Source organism: Buteo buteo, chromosome 4, assembly GCF_964188355.1.
Source record: "Buteo buteo chromosome 4, bButBut1.hap1.1, whole genome shotgun sequence".
Lineage (NCBI taxonomy): Eukaryota > Metazoa > Chordata > Aves > Accipitriformes > Accipitridae > Buteo > Buteo buteo.
The window spans coordinates 44628239-44644455 of NC_134174.1; the positions used below are offsets into that span (position 1 = coordinate 44628239).

General features: G+C 37.5%; 1 protein-coding gene across 5 annotated transcripts in view; it reads right to left on the bottom strand.

The window, feature by feature from the left end:
* ADK (adenosine kinase) overlaps positions 1 to 16217 on the bottom strand; it is a 300352-nt gene that overhangs the window by 138377 nt on the left and 145758 nt on the right. For all 5 annotated transcript variants that reach the window (XM_075025725.1, XM_075025723.1, XM_075025724.1 and 2 more), the window contains one exon: positions 14588 to 14696. In XM_075025725.1, the coding sequence (XP_074881826.1) occupies positions 14588 to 14696 (109 nt within the window). The remainder of the gene's footprint in view (positions 1 to 14587; positions 14697 to 16217) is intronic.

Consider the following 16217-nt stretch of genomic DNA (forward strand, 5'->3'; position numbering starts at 1 on the left):
TGAGTAGAAAGGAGAAAGCAAGAACAAAGTCTAAGGTTCACTACTCTCTAATCTAACTGGGCTGAAAAGAGGAGAATGGGGGGAAATGTGGCAGTGCTCTTCCTTCCTGACAATATGTCACTCAGCACCAAAATATCCCATACTCTGTCAGTTGGTATGAATTATTCTCCCAAATAGGGAAACAAGAGGAGGCAAGGATGACTCTGACTCCAGGTTAAATACATATTGACTGTGATTCAATGATAGCTTTTTAGCTATTACAGCCATGCATAGCCTTCAGCTTAGAAAATGGAATTCAGGCCCTGGGTAGCCTGCTAGGTGTTGCCTTCTACATGTGAGTCTAAATCCACCCTTGAATTTTTGACTGACTTACATATTATTACATTGTACAGTCAGAATAAAAAAATTTGCCTTCAAGGCAGTTATTAACTGTTGAGTCTCTTTCTAGTTGGTAACACAGACTTAAGACAATTAATAGCTTAACAAAATCTATTTTCAAATCTAAAACCAATAGCTTGAACACTGTGGAAAAAACAGTAAATGCTCTGCCATAGTTCACAAATGTGTGAGCTGTGGTCTATTGTATTAGTATTATCACAGTTTTTCTGAAAACAAAACATTAAAGTATGTGTATTCTTTTTATGCAAAAGAGTAACAGACACAATGCTATAGCATGCCCAGGAGCATTTTTATCTAACATCTAAAGATTTATACTTTCCTTGTTCGCCTCTAACACTTTTGTCTTACTCTTCATTATTGTTCACGTTTTTCTTCTCTCACTAGGTCAAAAATCAAGAATGAGAGGTGCAAGCCATGAATCTTTTGAACTTAAAAGCTGCCATAGTAAATTAACACCTCAAAGTTCTTCCTAGTACAGTATCACATCCCAACAGCAGCCACAAGTGGATGTCTAGACAAGAGTAAAACAAGAGAAGGACATAAAATACTCTTCCAGCTGCCAACTCATTTCAGCTTAGAGGATATCCTACAGAGATCTGCAGTTGCAGAAAGACTCAAATACTCTTCTTTGTCAGGTCAGTGGTGACATGACTGCTAGCGATATGAAAATTAGCAGATGGAATCAGATTATCTATTCATTGGTAAGCTAACCTCCAGAGTTGTATCAGTCTCAGGCTCCTCAGTTAACACGAGTTCTTGTATTGGTTTTATGTGGCAAGGTTTTGGTAGCGGGGGGGGTTACAGGGGTGGCTTCTGTAAGAAGCTGCTGGAAGCTTCCCCTGTGTTCGAGAGAGAGTGAGCCCATACCAGCCGGCTCTGAGACGGACCCGCCGCCGGCCAAGGCCGAGCCAATCAGTGATAGTGGTAACGCCTCTGTGATAACATTTTTAAGAAGGAAAAAAAAGTTGGGAGAGTGAGAAACAGCTGCCGGAGAGAGGAGTGAGAACATGTAAGAGAAACAAGCCTGCGGACACCAAGGTCAGTGAAGAAGGAGGGGGAGGAGATGCTCCAGGCGTCGGAGCGAAGATTCCCCTGCAGCCCGTGGGGAAGACCCTGGTGAGGCAGGCTGTCCCCCTGCAGTCCAGGGAGGTCCATGGTGGAGCAGATCTCCACCTGCAGCCTGGGGAGGACCCCACGCCGGAGCAGGTGGGTTCCCGAAGGAGGCTGTGACCCCGTGGGAACCCCATGCTGGAGCAGGCTCCTGGCAGGACCTGCAGATCTGTGGAGAGAGGAGCCCACAGAGCAGGTTTTCTGGCAGGACTTGTGACCCCGTGGGGGACCCACGCTGGAGCAGTGTGCTCCTGAAGGACTGCACACCGTGGAAAGGACCCATGCTGGAGCAGTTCGTGAAGAGCTGCAGCCCGTGGGAATGGCCCACGTTGGAGAAGTTCGTGGAGGACTGTCTCCTGTGGGTGGGACCCCACGCTGGAGCGGGGGAAGAGTGTGATCAGCCCTCACCCTGAGGATGTGAAGCAGCAGAAAATAATGTGTGATGACCGTAAACCCCATCCCTGTCCCCCTTGTGCTGCTGGGGGGGCTTGGTGGAGAAATCCGGGAGTGAAGTTGTGCCCGGGAAGAAGGGAGGGGTGGTGGGAAGGTGTTCTGAGATTTCGTTTTATTTCTCATTACCTTACTCTGGCTGATTTGTAATAAATTGAGCTAATTTTCCCTAAGCTGAGTCTGTTTTGCCCGTGACGGTAATTAGTGAATGATCTCTCCTGTCCTTATCTCGACCCGCAAGCTTTTTGTTATATTTTTCTCTCCCCTGTCCAGCTGAGGATGGGGGAGTGATAGAACGGCTTTGGTGGGCACCTGGCGTTCAGCCAGGGTCAACCCATCACAGTTCTACACAACATTCTAAAGTGGTTTTGCTGCAGTACCCCTACCCTCCAACTCATGATACCGCTTAATCAACAGAGCAGCCAGTAATCACTTATTTTAAAAACAAAATTGAAATTAAAGATGAGATCAATTCAAATAAATGTTGGGGGGGGGGGAGGGGGAGAGAGATTATTCTAGCAAACAGATATCCAAAAGGCAGCAGGCATGTCTGTAATTCTACATTCTATAAAATAGCATATTTAGGTAGGGAGCATGACTGAAGTTTAACATAAAATTGATGTGCTAGAAGGACTGAATAAAGCAGAGAATGTGCCTCCAATTACAGGCTTTTTTAATACCCTTTTCTGATACTTATCCACTAAATGATAATATTGAATGTTTTCTGTTGTTCCTTTTACCACTGTACAACACTTGGTGCCAACTCTGCAATTGGGCAGATTACTACGTGGACATTTTTGCTCAAAAGAAAAGAAAGATGACACCTGATTTCAATTCTACTGACATAATTTTATCAGCATATTGATAAAACTAGGAACTTATTAAATTCATATTCTGAAGGTTTGGGGCTTTGTAATAGAAAGAAGTTCAACGTTTTCAAAATAATTAGAAACTGGTTTTATTTAACATATTTACGGCACAAACATTCAAACATTTGATTCTGCTGCAATACAAACTTCACAGTATTCCACACAGGAGGCCATTCTAAAAAATTTTAACATTTTCTGTTCCCCTTCCATGAACTACATTTTACACTGCTGCTGTTACTGAGAAATGCATTAAAGGCAGGTCACATGATTTCCCTCATGTCAACAAATGATGGCTCAATTAGGCAGATAAGAATCTACAGCCCTCAGCAGAAACTCTCTTCAGCCCATTCTCAGCAGTATAAAGAAGCAGTTAGGGACAGCAGTAGTTCTGGGGAATGAATACTTGCTATCCTTTATATACATACTCATTGAAAATTTCTCTTTTTCCTCTAAAGAAAATTGGATCCTTCGTGTTGTTGGAAATTTTCAATCACTTATAGTTTGTAAATTTTTTTTCTACATTCAGCTACAGTTCATGATTAAAAATCAATAAAATGGTGAGGAATTTTAATTTTAGCACATAGCTGTACTAATTCTAAATTGCCTCTTGGAAAAAAGATATCTTAATAAGTAAATGAATAAAACCTGTTAAATTTTGACTCCAGTCCTCAAAGGACAGGGGAAATTCATATTTAAGGATGAAATTCATTCTTGCCTTACTTTGCTGTGATCAAGTGCCTTAAGAGCTCCATATACAAAAAGTGCCAATGATAGTAAGCCCAGCTATAAATGCCAATATTCTCCTGGGTTCATTCCAATTGCTTCCATGCCTACTACCTGTGATTGTTTTGCCGAATTTCTTAATTTTAACCCTACTGTGAAGAGACATCTATTAAAAATACCATGGTCTCTCACTTCCAGTTATGCAGAGAGAGCAAGACAGAACATTCAGTACCTCCCTTCTTTCTCCCATTTCTTCCATTTGCCTCATTCTTTAAGGTTTTATGACTCTCTAATGCTTAGCCTTTACTTTTCACAAAACACCTCAATGTTGTTCAGCACCAATTATACTCCATATGGTCTTAAAAAGACATGTTCAGAGGCATATGCTCAGGCATATTTCATGCTAAATACTGTTAACTGCTGTTCCCCACCATTTTCAAAATTGCAGGAAAGCATTGTTATATTGCATCTGGCAATAGCATAGTTGGCAAAAAACTATTAGGAGCAGTGGCATTCTGCAAAACAACTTCAATAGGAAGTGGTAACAAGACAGATCTTCTCATCTACAGATCTTCAAGGGCTAGAAATTATTAGCCGCATACTACATGTGGGAAATCTTGTGATTTAGAAAGGGCTTTGCAATATCTACGGATTACGAGGTCTGAGTACGCTGATATTTATGGTGAATATTATGGCCAGGTATTTATTAAATAATTTTGCCTAAGCAGCTACATTATTCAGAAACATGCAAAAAACACATTGTCCTCAACCAACTTAGTCCTGCCAATAAAAACTTTGGTGCAAGTATGATTAGTCTGGGAAGGTGAGAGCATTTCTGCTAGTATAGCAGCTGTTATAAACTGTCTCCACATTAGGGCATTTATGCCAGAGAGAAGTGTAAATCCCCAGGAGGGTTTTCCACAGCAGCTGCATCAGCAAAATCCTTCTATTGTGGACAAAATCTAAGTGCCCTTAGCTTTTGTTTGTCGAACCTTTGCAACTATAAATCCTGGCATTTTTATCTTGCTCATAATGCTAAAATGATGTTTCATCAGTTAAGCCCTACCTGCTACCATGATGGTCTGGATATGCCTTTAGAAAGAAACAGCGCCTACATCTACTTCTCCAATGTGGAAATTTCTTCTAAAACAGCACTCATTACTTATTCAGAGAAGTTTGTATTTCCTTAAGTATTCTATCCTTAATTAAAGGAAGAAGAAAAGAAAAAGGAGCATCTTTCTATTGACCAAACCAGACAGTCTGAAGCACATTTACCAAGCAGGTGACCCAGCACACTGCTGATTGAGCATTAGCCCCACGACTAGAAGGATTAAAGCCACACCACAAAACCTGCTCAGCCCTATCTTTAAGGCACAGTTCTATTCTTTAAAAAGAAACTCAGAAAACACCACAAAGAACTCAACTAAAGCAGATGTCCCCTGAGAAAGGGGAAAGGTCTTTTCCTCTGTTGCACCAAGGCCAATCCAGGATCTGTCTTACATCCCGTAGCCTCTTTCAAACGAACCTCCAGAGCCTGTTTTTGGAATTAGTCAATTCCTGTTTCAAATAAACCCAATAACAAACAAGGCTGGCAGGACTCAGCCCTTCTGCCTTCTAAAGGGCTGAAGAATCTATCACAAAGTTGTAAAAAGCCCAGTCTGCAAGGAATACTATTAATGTGTTTAGTATGTTATCACTGAAAATGCAGAAGCTTTTTTGCAAAATACTTTTTTACCTTAAGTACACAATTGCTAAGCAGAATGTAGCACACAAATTTACTTGACACAGATTTTTGGATATTGATTAGCTATGCTGTAAAAACATTTTTACTTTTTAAAATGATAATTGTTACTTGTAGAATCAAAAAGTAGCCTTCAGGTTCCTATCCTGCTTGCAAACCCTGCTATTTCAAAATGCCTGTAGTCTACAGTGTAGATCAATGCCATTCAGTACAGTTCAGTTTTTGAGCTAAGAGGAAGCATATAGGAATCCCCTTGTACTATGCATACATATTCTAACATTCTATAATTTTAGCGCAAAAGTTACTAGCTTTGAAATAACAATCACAAATGCGATCATTTCAGAGTGCTCCTTTCAAAGCAAATAATTAATCGTAACTTTTTGCAAGGAAAAATAAGTTTTGTATTTAAACAACTGCACTGTCCCTATTACATAGGTAAACAATAAATGAAACTACAATTTCAACTTCACACCAAGTAGTGGGCTACCATAAATAGCTTAACTCAGCCCTCAAGTTACACACATGCACATAGTTTTTGCTATTAAAAAATTAACCTTCTTCATGTAAACCAGAGCACAATTGCTGTAGTATTTATACGCAGTTTTTAATGCAGCAGTTGATGACACAGACACGAAGAATACATATTCCAGGGTTATGCAGACTATGAAATATCCACATGTTAATAAGATCAACTCCTTTGGAAGAAAGGTGGAACCCCAGATTTCAGTCAACTGTACACAGAGTGATGACTACCAATTTATTATAAATTTTGGTAGTCAGTATCCAAAATAAGCAAGTTACCTCAAATTAGAAAAATTCACAAATTTCAAGTTTTACTCTTTAGCACAGTCTTAAATTAATGATTCTTTTTAAACCTTATCAGAGAAGTACTGAAACAAAAAATAATTCAAGATAGAACCAATACTGTTTCAGTCAGAGCTTCTAACTCCTCAATTTGCTGGTGCTTTAGTTTTGAGATTTTGTTCTAACAAAGTTGACGTGGTAACAGACAAAATTACTGTGCTCTTATAAAGAGAGCATCTAATAAAGACTGACATGCAAGAGGACCTGCAATAAAAATTTCCCTTCAAAATGACTCACCTCACCCCTTAGAGTATGAAGGCTTCCCTTTTTAATTTACATTTAAATAGTGTGTTAAATCTGCCCAGACTTTACATATGATTTGAGACTCAGTGTCCCTAAAGGCAGAGGCATCTGGGAGCAGAGGTCTCTGCAGTGGTCTGCGAGCGGCACGGCAGGTCCCTGTCCCTGGTGGCAGAGCTGGCCCTCGTGAAGACCTCTTCTCACTGCTCTCCAGCCTGTTCCAAAGCCCAATTCAGCCTTTGCAGACAAGTAGCTTGTAACCAAGAGACTGATTTGGTAGTATTTCAACAGATTTACAAATTCTACTAATGAAATAAAAGCATGCCCTTTCCCCTCTTTTTTTTTTGCCCCCCTAAAAAGCAGTATATTTTTAAAAGGGTAATGCAATCACAATCATTAAGTCAATGAAAATTACATGCTGGGTTTATCTCTGTAGGTATCTGTCAAATGCAAAAAGCACACAACATCTTTGGAGTAATAATGACGTTTTATCATTTTAATTACAAACACTTTGAAAAAAATCCCTAAAGTGTACCAATTGGGGTGGTCTGAATTAACAGTAGCTTGGTAGCCCAAGGGTAGCAAAAATAGATTGAGCTACCAAATTTCATAGTAGTTATAGCAGCTGTCTTCTTGCCTCAGGGAACCTGGGTATTTAACAAAGCAGACAGCTTGGCATTGGCATCTGATTAGTGATGTGGGTACTGTTGGACAGAATACTTGCAGTTCCATTGTTTCACTGTTTGATTAGGAATTTGGAGAGCTATGGCATCATTTAGCTTTTATAGTTAGCTTCTGTATGTTCACTTACAGGTACTGTAAAAGGGTATTTTCTCACTTATCACTTGCTGCAAGTAGGGAATATTGTCTTGAACATGATCAATGAAACATGACAGGATTTAAATGTTAGGATCAGTTGCCTCCCCATCTCTGTGCCAAAATTTTGTTGAACCAGCTGCATAAGTTTTTCTAATTGGGGAGAAAAGTGAATAAAGTGAAAGCCTGTTCTTCTCTTACCACAGGATATAAATTATTTGGAATTTAAAATCATTTTAAAGCATCATTTATTCCAGTTTAACTTTACAAAGGAAAATTTCTCTTCACAAAAGGAGTCTCAGAGGAAAAATCCAACTGTTGGGGTTTCTGGGAGAGGGGGATTGATTTTTATTTTTCTGAGCCTGCAGTAGCCTGACAGTTTGGATAACCACTGGGGGTAAAAGAATCTCCGGTTCAAAACCAATCTGCTTAATGGTAAAAATCTTAGTTAACATGCTTTATCTAAAAAGGCATGATCTCGTGGAATAACCTTAGCACAAACAACAATATTACTCTGAGATCTGCGTTTGAACTTCGTACAGCCAAAAAGACCCCCCACGTGGCTCTTCTCTCATTCTTTAAGTATACATCACAAATTATTGGTACTTGTTGGCAGAGTTCAAATCACTGAACTCATTGCAAATAGTCTACTTCAGCTAGAAGTACATTCTTTTACTCTATCAAATTCATCTGAGGTAATAAGACTTGATGTTTTATTCAACAGAGCTGAGGAAAATTGTTGCACAATAGGTTAATTCAAAATGGCAGCATAGAAAATGCATCTGTCAGTGGGGATCAAATTACAGGGCAAGCTCCTCTCAATGCTTAGAAAAACAAGTCTGCAGTTCTACAGATTATGTGCATGTGTGTGTTTAAAGGGGTGGGAAAGGAGCTAAATATCTGAGCTAACCTCCAATTAAAGTCAATCATAAAAACAGCCAATTTAATGAGTACGGATTTCTTTGGGTAATTATAACACCAACTACTTTTTTTCTCCCTCTCTTTTAAATCTGTAATTCTGCCTTCTTGTTATTGCTTGCTTTGTCATTAATCGCCTCAGGAACTTGATTTCCTAGCAACAGACTCTGCCACCAAACATTTGGCTCCTGTTCAACATTTTCTTTGTGAAAAATGGCACTGCTATTGCCGCCTGGCTGTTGCAGCTAGCCTGGCTGTGTAAGTGCTCTAATAATGCATTCTTCTGAAAAACACCCCAAAATCACATGATAAAAGGAGCGATGACTGAGCTTCACTAATTACTGTGCTGAAGAAGCATATTTGCAATTTAAAGGCTACTGGGGTAGGAGGAGAATGACAGGAAAGGAAACGGGTATATTCCTTATATAAATAGATATAATTAATAACATAGAGGTGAACATTTAGAAATAAATATTTTTGCAATGTTAGACAGAGTCTCATTAATTTTCTATTATGGAAAAAGGAGGTACAATCTTTCTTAAAAGTTGATGATGCATTTTTTCTGCATAAAGTACAAAGCATTCATCTTCAAAGAATGACATCTTGAGGATCAAACTTCGTAAAAAATAAGAAAAAAAAGTTTCTAATTCACTTTTCCACATAAGTTGAGAAAACACTGGCAAAATTGTCTATGCATGAGAAGTTATACCTGAAATGGTAGCATAATGCACACCGCATCCTAAATACATCACAGAATGACATAACACATGCTGGTGCTGATTTAGACAAAGCTCTTTTTCACATTTTAATCAAAGAAATAAAGCTGTGAATGTCTGTATTTATGAGAGAGAAAGTATTTTCCCCATATTTTTTTTGGAAGCCAGTAAATGGCAGATTTGCTTCCTGGTTAGATACAGAGTCCATCATCTCTCCACAATGAATGCATCACGCTCCAGCTATAACTTCCAGAAAACACAATATCTCAAGATGGTGGGTTTTAACAGGAAGGCGATGTTATCCCAGGCCAGCAAAACAGGCCACAACTAACTGCTGCTAGCTGCAGCCTCTTTATGGTTAAGACATTCAGAATGGTGTTTTCCTGGCCATAAAACCTATTCATTATTGTGAGAAATAGTTTTGCATGTCAAATCGCATACATACTGATGCCAGAGCACTATGGCAAAAGTTATCAATGGGAAAAAAAGCTATTGTGGAGTTATTCAAACAAATGTCTTTTTTCGGGGGTATTTTGATTCCTGCCAGTGTCTACGTCTCTCACTTCCCAAGATGCACATACAGACCTAACACATCTCAAAGAAAAAACCCTATCACAATCCATTGTAAATTATCATAGTCATCATAGCAGTAAATTACAATAAAAATGCCTTCATTGAATATGACTCTGAAAGGAGGAGACAGCACAAAAGAAATTTCATTTATACTTACATTGTTATAATAATCAGCATTTTTTCTCAAGTAGAATAGCCAAACCCCATGTAAAATACTGTAGAACGTTATTTAAGCTTCACTACACATTGTTGACATCAAGCTTATGTTTTGACAGACTCATGTTGAAACCAGATAATTCTGCCATCAAGCCCACTACGCCACTACAGTATCTCTCTGCTTAGACAAGCACTTAGGCATTAAAAAAACATAAATACAAAAATACCACAGTATTTGTTGAAATATTTCAGGGTGGCTGGAGCTTTAAAAACTTCTCCTCCAGCAGATAGGTATGTTACATTGGGTTCGTACATTGCTGCAACATGAGATCTCCTACTTGAAACTCAGCCTAAGACCAGAATACCTGGTCTTCATCAGAACACCATTAACAGCAAAATAAACTACACTTACCATTAACTTTGTAAACACAGAAGAGATGCTGAAGGTGGCGAATGAAATTTAACTGTGGGCTAACAAATCTAAGCAGTATTAGAAAGCTTTATACTGAATGTGGTACAACTGAAGGGCATCACCATTGAGAAATTTCTATTATTTGCTGCATGGAAGGAGGAGAAAGGAATGGTTTAAACTTTTACAGATGGTGAAATAACAACAGCCCGTGCAAAGCTGACTAGGTGAAAGTGTTATCTACTCTGAATAAAAGTTTATATGGCAATACTAAAAGTGAACAACCCAAAATTCAGCTGCATAGAAATAGTCTTAGAGCTACAAAAAAGCTTCATTCCTCCTCTACTCTACCTACAATAGGTAGCACAGGAGCTGAAGCTTTCAGGCACTGTAAATTCAAAAAGTAAAGACAAGAGATCATAATGCATAAAGTATGGTGTAAAAATGGTCCCACGTCTCTTTAACGAACACAGATAAGCACGAGCATCAGCAATGCCATACCTATATGAAATGGCTAGGCAAGGAATCTACGTAGATACTAATGAGAAAAGCTTTGAGAGACATCACTTATAACACCAGCTTTTTAAGCACACAAACTATACCCACAAACTACAAATTCAAATGCAGTCCTGAAACAATAATCTGCTATTTTCCTTTGTACAGAAGGGAGACAAGCATTTTATTAAAGGAAGATCTGTTCGGTTTTTGGGAGCTACTTAACTGATCCATTCTAAGCAAAGACTCAAGTTACTACAGATGGGGAACCTAACTGCAGTCAATACTGCCATTTCATATGCTTAGTAAAGGAAAATCTCTAAGTTAAAAAAAAAAAAAAAGAAAACCTGAAGCACAGAAGTAACTTTCAAGAACCCATTTATTACTTTAGCACCAAGATAATATTAGCATCAAATGACAGTGTTTCACCCACCTACCTCCAACTGCAAACATTAAATGAATGCAGGTGTTGGACTAAAGAACAAATTGAGTAAAGCTAAATAACTGGCAGAAATAAGGATGGCTAACTGGAACAAGAGAAAACACACATCTGGGAAGTACCACACTTGTGGCAATAATGTTCAGGTAGAAATTTAAAACTCAGCTATCTATATGAGCAAGCAGTATCAGTCATCACAGAGTTAAGATTTCACAAGGTTAAGTGCAGCTTTCAATGAAGGAGAGCATTTTCTCCTCTTCCATTTTTCCTCCTGTTATGCAAGTGCAAAATTCCTTACTCACATACAGTAACACAGAGGTGCTCTCTGGAGTCAAATGACAACTAAAATTCTGCTCAGGTTTTCTGCTTTCCTAAGTAGCTCTTATCAGCAGATTATTTTTTAAATCAAAAACATTGATAATAAAAATATCTTTGCATTCCAGGCCTTTGTAAGATATGAAAATTAATAGTTATATACTGCAAGTTGCATTAAAAATGTTAAAATGTTTGTGTGCAATGTCAAAGAAACTGAGTACCAGCAACTCCCATAGATTTCAGTTGGCACTAAAGACACTGATGATCTTAAAAAAAACCAAAACCAAAACACCACCACAACACAAAAACCCCACAACCCAACACGTTATAGAATTCTTAGAGATGCCTACATAAACACAGTACTACCATCAGTTTATTAAATGCCTCTGAAAATAAGACAAATAAGGTGCCCAAATATGGAGTTTTATCACCCAAGTTTGTAAAATGCAACTCTAACACATAAGAATTCTAAAATGCAAGTCCTGACAGAAAGCATAGATTCACAGAAAGAAAGAAAAAAAATGAACATCCCCCCCCCCAACACAATTTAAGATTATTTTCATGTCATCAGGTTGTGTCCCATTCACAACTTCAGAGGCAGAATGACAATGTTTAGTGTTATTATAACTCTCAGCTTATTCTGAAATAAGGGAAATGTCTGAGGAAGGAGCATTTTCTAGCCCCAATAGGAACCAAATAAAATCCCTCACAGTGAATTCTAATCAGACACCAGCAGCACAGCTAGCTGATCCACAGTGAAATGAATATGACAGACTGGAAGATATGATGTCAATGGTAGAAATTACTGCAAGTATATGAATTATATCTGGAGAAGGGAAAGAAATTGCACAGCGTTTGACAGTACACTTAATCTATCTTAAATCATACAAAGTAGAGTAATTTAAGGATTAAAATACACCTTTAAAGTTTACCATCTTTGAGAAAGCTGGGGCAGCCTCAGTGTTTGGCTTCTATTTGTGATTTACAAGGTCCTATTCTTTGCTAGTCTTTCTCCAATTTGTCTGCTGGATCTGATTACCAGATGGCTAAAATAAATGTATTGTGTTCATTCATAGTAACAGAAGCTGTCTTTAAGGGTTCTGTCATGGCTTTACTATCTTTTCCTTTGTACCTACTCCTCCCTCTGTGAATTGATAGATTTCAGAGCTAAGTTTCATCTGAGGGCCATTCTGCTGAATGCTGCATTGAAAAGCATATTATCTATTCTAGGAAGCACTTACAGATGACCACAGGATATCACAGACCTGTCCTAAAGCAACAACTGCCCTACTCTGCCAAGAAAATAGATTGTTTGAGAATCTCAGGACACACACTTCCAGCATAAGTTTCTGTCACTAACATACATTCTAATGCAATCCAAGAAATAGGTGACAGTTGGATAGAAAGACGGAAATGAAAAGCAACATATGCACAGTGCAAAGCCAAGGAAGGTAACAAGACTACAGTGAAGACAGAAAACAGTAGACAAATTAATGACTCTGAGAGCTATCCTATAACTCAGGAATGGTAATTTTTTACTACATGGTTTTGTTTAATCTGGTAAACCACCACAAACCTATAAGTAAAGAAGTTAAATGAAAGAAAAGGGCATGAATGCACTGTAGCATGACGGAACGTGTATGGTTCTACACATTGTCTCCTTTCCTTAAGTAAAGTTCCACATGCAATCTGTAATCTGAAGTGATAACGCTGTCCTAGAAATCTCTTAGATGAACCCATCCATGAGTGCTTTTGCTACAGGGGCGAACCAGGTTCTTTACGCAACAGATCTCCTCCTGCAATCAGATGTTTCCCTAATCTGACTTCCATTTTGCAAGTATCTCATACAATTTATCGGCACTTCAGTGTTATTTATTTATCCATTAACATATGCACATCTTGGGTTTTATTTTCAGTTTAGTACAATAATTCTCTGTCTTTTAGTCAAAGCTTGGATGTCACAGAACTGGCATCTGAAGAACAGCTTTTAATATATATGAAAATCAGTGTAGTGAATCACCTAGTCAAAACTTAAGTGATCAAACTGACTCAACACAGAAGAGTGGCTTTGGAACTAAAATAAGATGAAGGCTATATTTTAAAAAACCCAAACCTGTTTTTCACCTCATGTAACATTTCCCACTTTTCCTGAAGCAGCTCCACTAAGTTTAATTTTTCTAAATTGTATATGGGAAACTTAATTGATAATTATATATAAGCATGGTTAAACAAAAAAACATTTAGTGCAGAACACTTGAAAAACATAAATAAAAAATGAGTAGACAATACACAGATGTATTTTTTTTAACTGCAGCACAAGCATATGGTCATAGAAGTGGGATGTATTTTCTTTGTATACGGAGAAGGTTATAAGTATTTTTTGACAGTTATAAAGGGGCAGTCTTGGCCATACACAAGAATCAATAACAACCATGTAAAGCCTACAGCAGTGCACACTAACAGGCTGTAGGAGACATTAACACTAGCTAAAAGAAGTAAGTGTATTTTCAATGAACTTGCTCCTCCTGGATAATCAATTTTTTACACTTCTTACCAGCTGTTCCCACATAGCTCAGGTAGCGGAATGGAAGCAGCTGTCATACAGAATCCATACATTACATGCATGTTATGAGGTTTTAATCTGTCATAGTTGTTTTATGTTTGCTAATTTTGATCAGTCATATTAACTTGAGAGCAAGATGAAAAAAAATTCACCACTTCTATTTAGGCAAGATGTAATCTACACAAATACACTAATCTGGCTTGATTCATTCTGGATGGTAAAAAAAGAATACTAATTGTCAATCTACTAATGCCCCATCCTCAAAACCCCTTCATTCCAGAAGTAAGATTTCATCATTAAAATCAGTTTGCCTCACCGCCCACATTCAAGAGATTTGTCACAATCATTCTTTCTGAAATATTGAGTTATAAGGTGCTGTAGTAATTACTATGGAATAAATAGCAATTAAGATTGTTCACACAAATAAGCTCAAACTGTTTGCAGTGAATAATTATGCTAATAGTGTTTTTCTACATAATTTGTGCATCCTTCACAACAATTTACTAGAAAATGTGAAATGTAAATTTGATGCACTACTACAAAAGCTCTGAAAATATGTTTAGTTCTTATGATTTTTCCCACTAATTTAAGAAGGCACACAACTAAAACATACTTCTACATTTGTACATTTAAATTCAAAGAAATCAAACTATGCTGAAATTGAAGCAGTCATTTTGTTTCATTGTATTCCTCTGAAATCATCCTAAATCATATGCAACAGACATGCTCACTGCTTAAACCTCACAATGTTGTAACACAAATTTTGCCAATTTGAAAGAAGCTGAACTTACTGCTATATAATAAACTTTGGCTTTTTCCACCAACTTCCAGTTCTTCTCCAGATCAAGATGCTTTTCCTTCTTATAGCAATTAGCAGCAGCAAGGTTAGCTACAAGAGACCTGAAAGTGATTAAAAACCAGGCATTAGATCCTCTTTAACTAACACTACTGCAAATTTCTCACAAAGAACAACATTTCTCAAAGATAATCAAAGATCCTAAGGAACATAAAAGCAATTAACAGAGCGCCATAAAACACATACTTTATTTGACCATTTCATAATATTTAAATAATATATTTTAAATCATATATTAAATACAATTTTTATGTAAACCATTTACTAAATAATGTATTTTAAATCCAGATACATAGTTTATGTAACCTTTCACTATTATGCTGTTCACATGCCTTTATTTGCTTATAATCAACCTGTGTTGCATTTTGTGATCAACTCCCTCCATATGGTATAGCACCTGCAGTTTTTCATTAAAACTTTTCTAGTACCCAACACAAAAAGGAAAGTAGCTACTCCAGTTTATCTTCTGAAAACTATTATACCTCACTAGAACCAAAAAGTTGATGGATATGTATGTCTTGCCTTTATCATTTTCCAATGAATAGTTATATTATTTAAAAAGGGGTTTGTTTGTGTTTTTTCCCCCATTACGTTCATATTTTCCTTTAGCAAATGAAAAAGGGTCACGTTGCTACTTTTAGATGATGAACTGTTAAAAAACCCCTTGGCTTAGTGTGCATTACTGGAAAACTACCAAAAACTCATTTGTACTTCATTCTTTCCTAACAAGTTATAACACAAGCCATGGGACACAACTTCCATCAGCAAGAACAAAAAGTATCTTATTTACTTTGTTACATGCAAGATATATTCTATTTTAAATCCTCCTTTTCAGCCATTCAATTCAGCCTTATGAAACACACAAAACTTACAGATGTACTCCTAAAAACAGGTCATAAAAAGATGGTTATGCACTAGCTCTCCACTCCGGCTACCACAACCAAATCCTTCTGTGCAATTTTATTATGAGAGTGTTTAATAACACCCAATATTTAGAGAAGAGGAGCTGGGGAAACAGGCACTTCCATGTTGGCATACAGAGTTTAAAATTTAATTTTCAAGATTTAATAGTCATAGGATGCATCTTTAACATTAACCCATCACTGTTTTGTGTTAAGGATATTAGCCAGATAAATAATGTCTAATTACACATACAACATATGGCTATTGCAAACTTTTGCCTTCTCCACCGTGCATACAACTGATGTTGTATGTATCACCTTTTTCCATATAAATCCTAGTACAATCCAGAGACAGTGGGTCAGAGTGAATTGCTCATCTGTGAGTTATGCTTTTGCCTCCAGACTGAGTACCATCTACAGCCATTAGGAGGCAAGTAAACTAGGAATTCTTAAAAATTTATTCCACCTCAAAACAGCATCTTTACACTATCACCATTTCTCTTTGTCCTATTCAATAAAAAACAAACAAAAGCCCAAAAGAATCTTATGAAGACAGCAACCAAGTCTCCCTGTAAACTTTCTGAAGCACTCATCAGTGACAATCCCTGTAAGTTAAACAGATCGAGTATATAAAAATCAAACCAAAAAGTTAAATTAACTTTT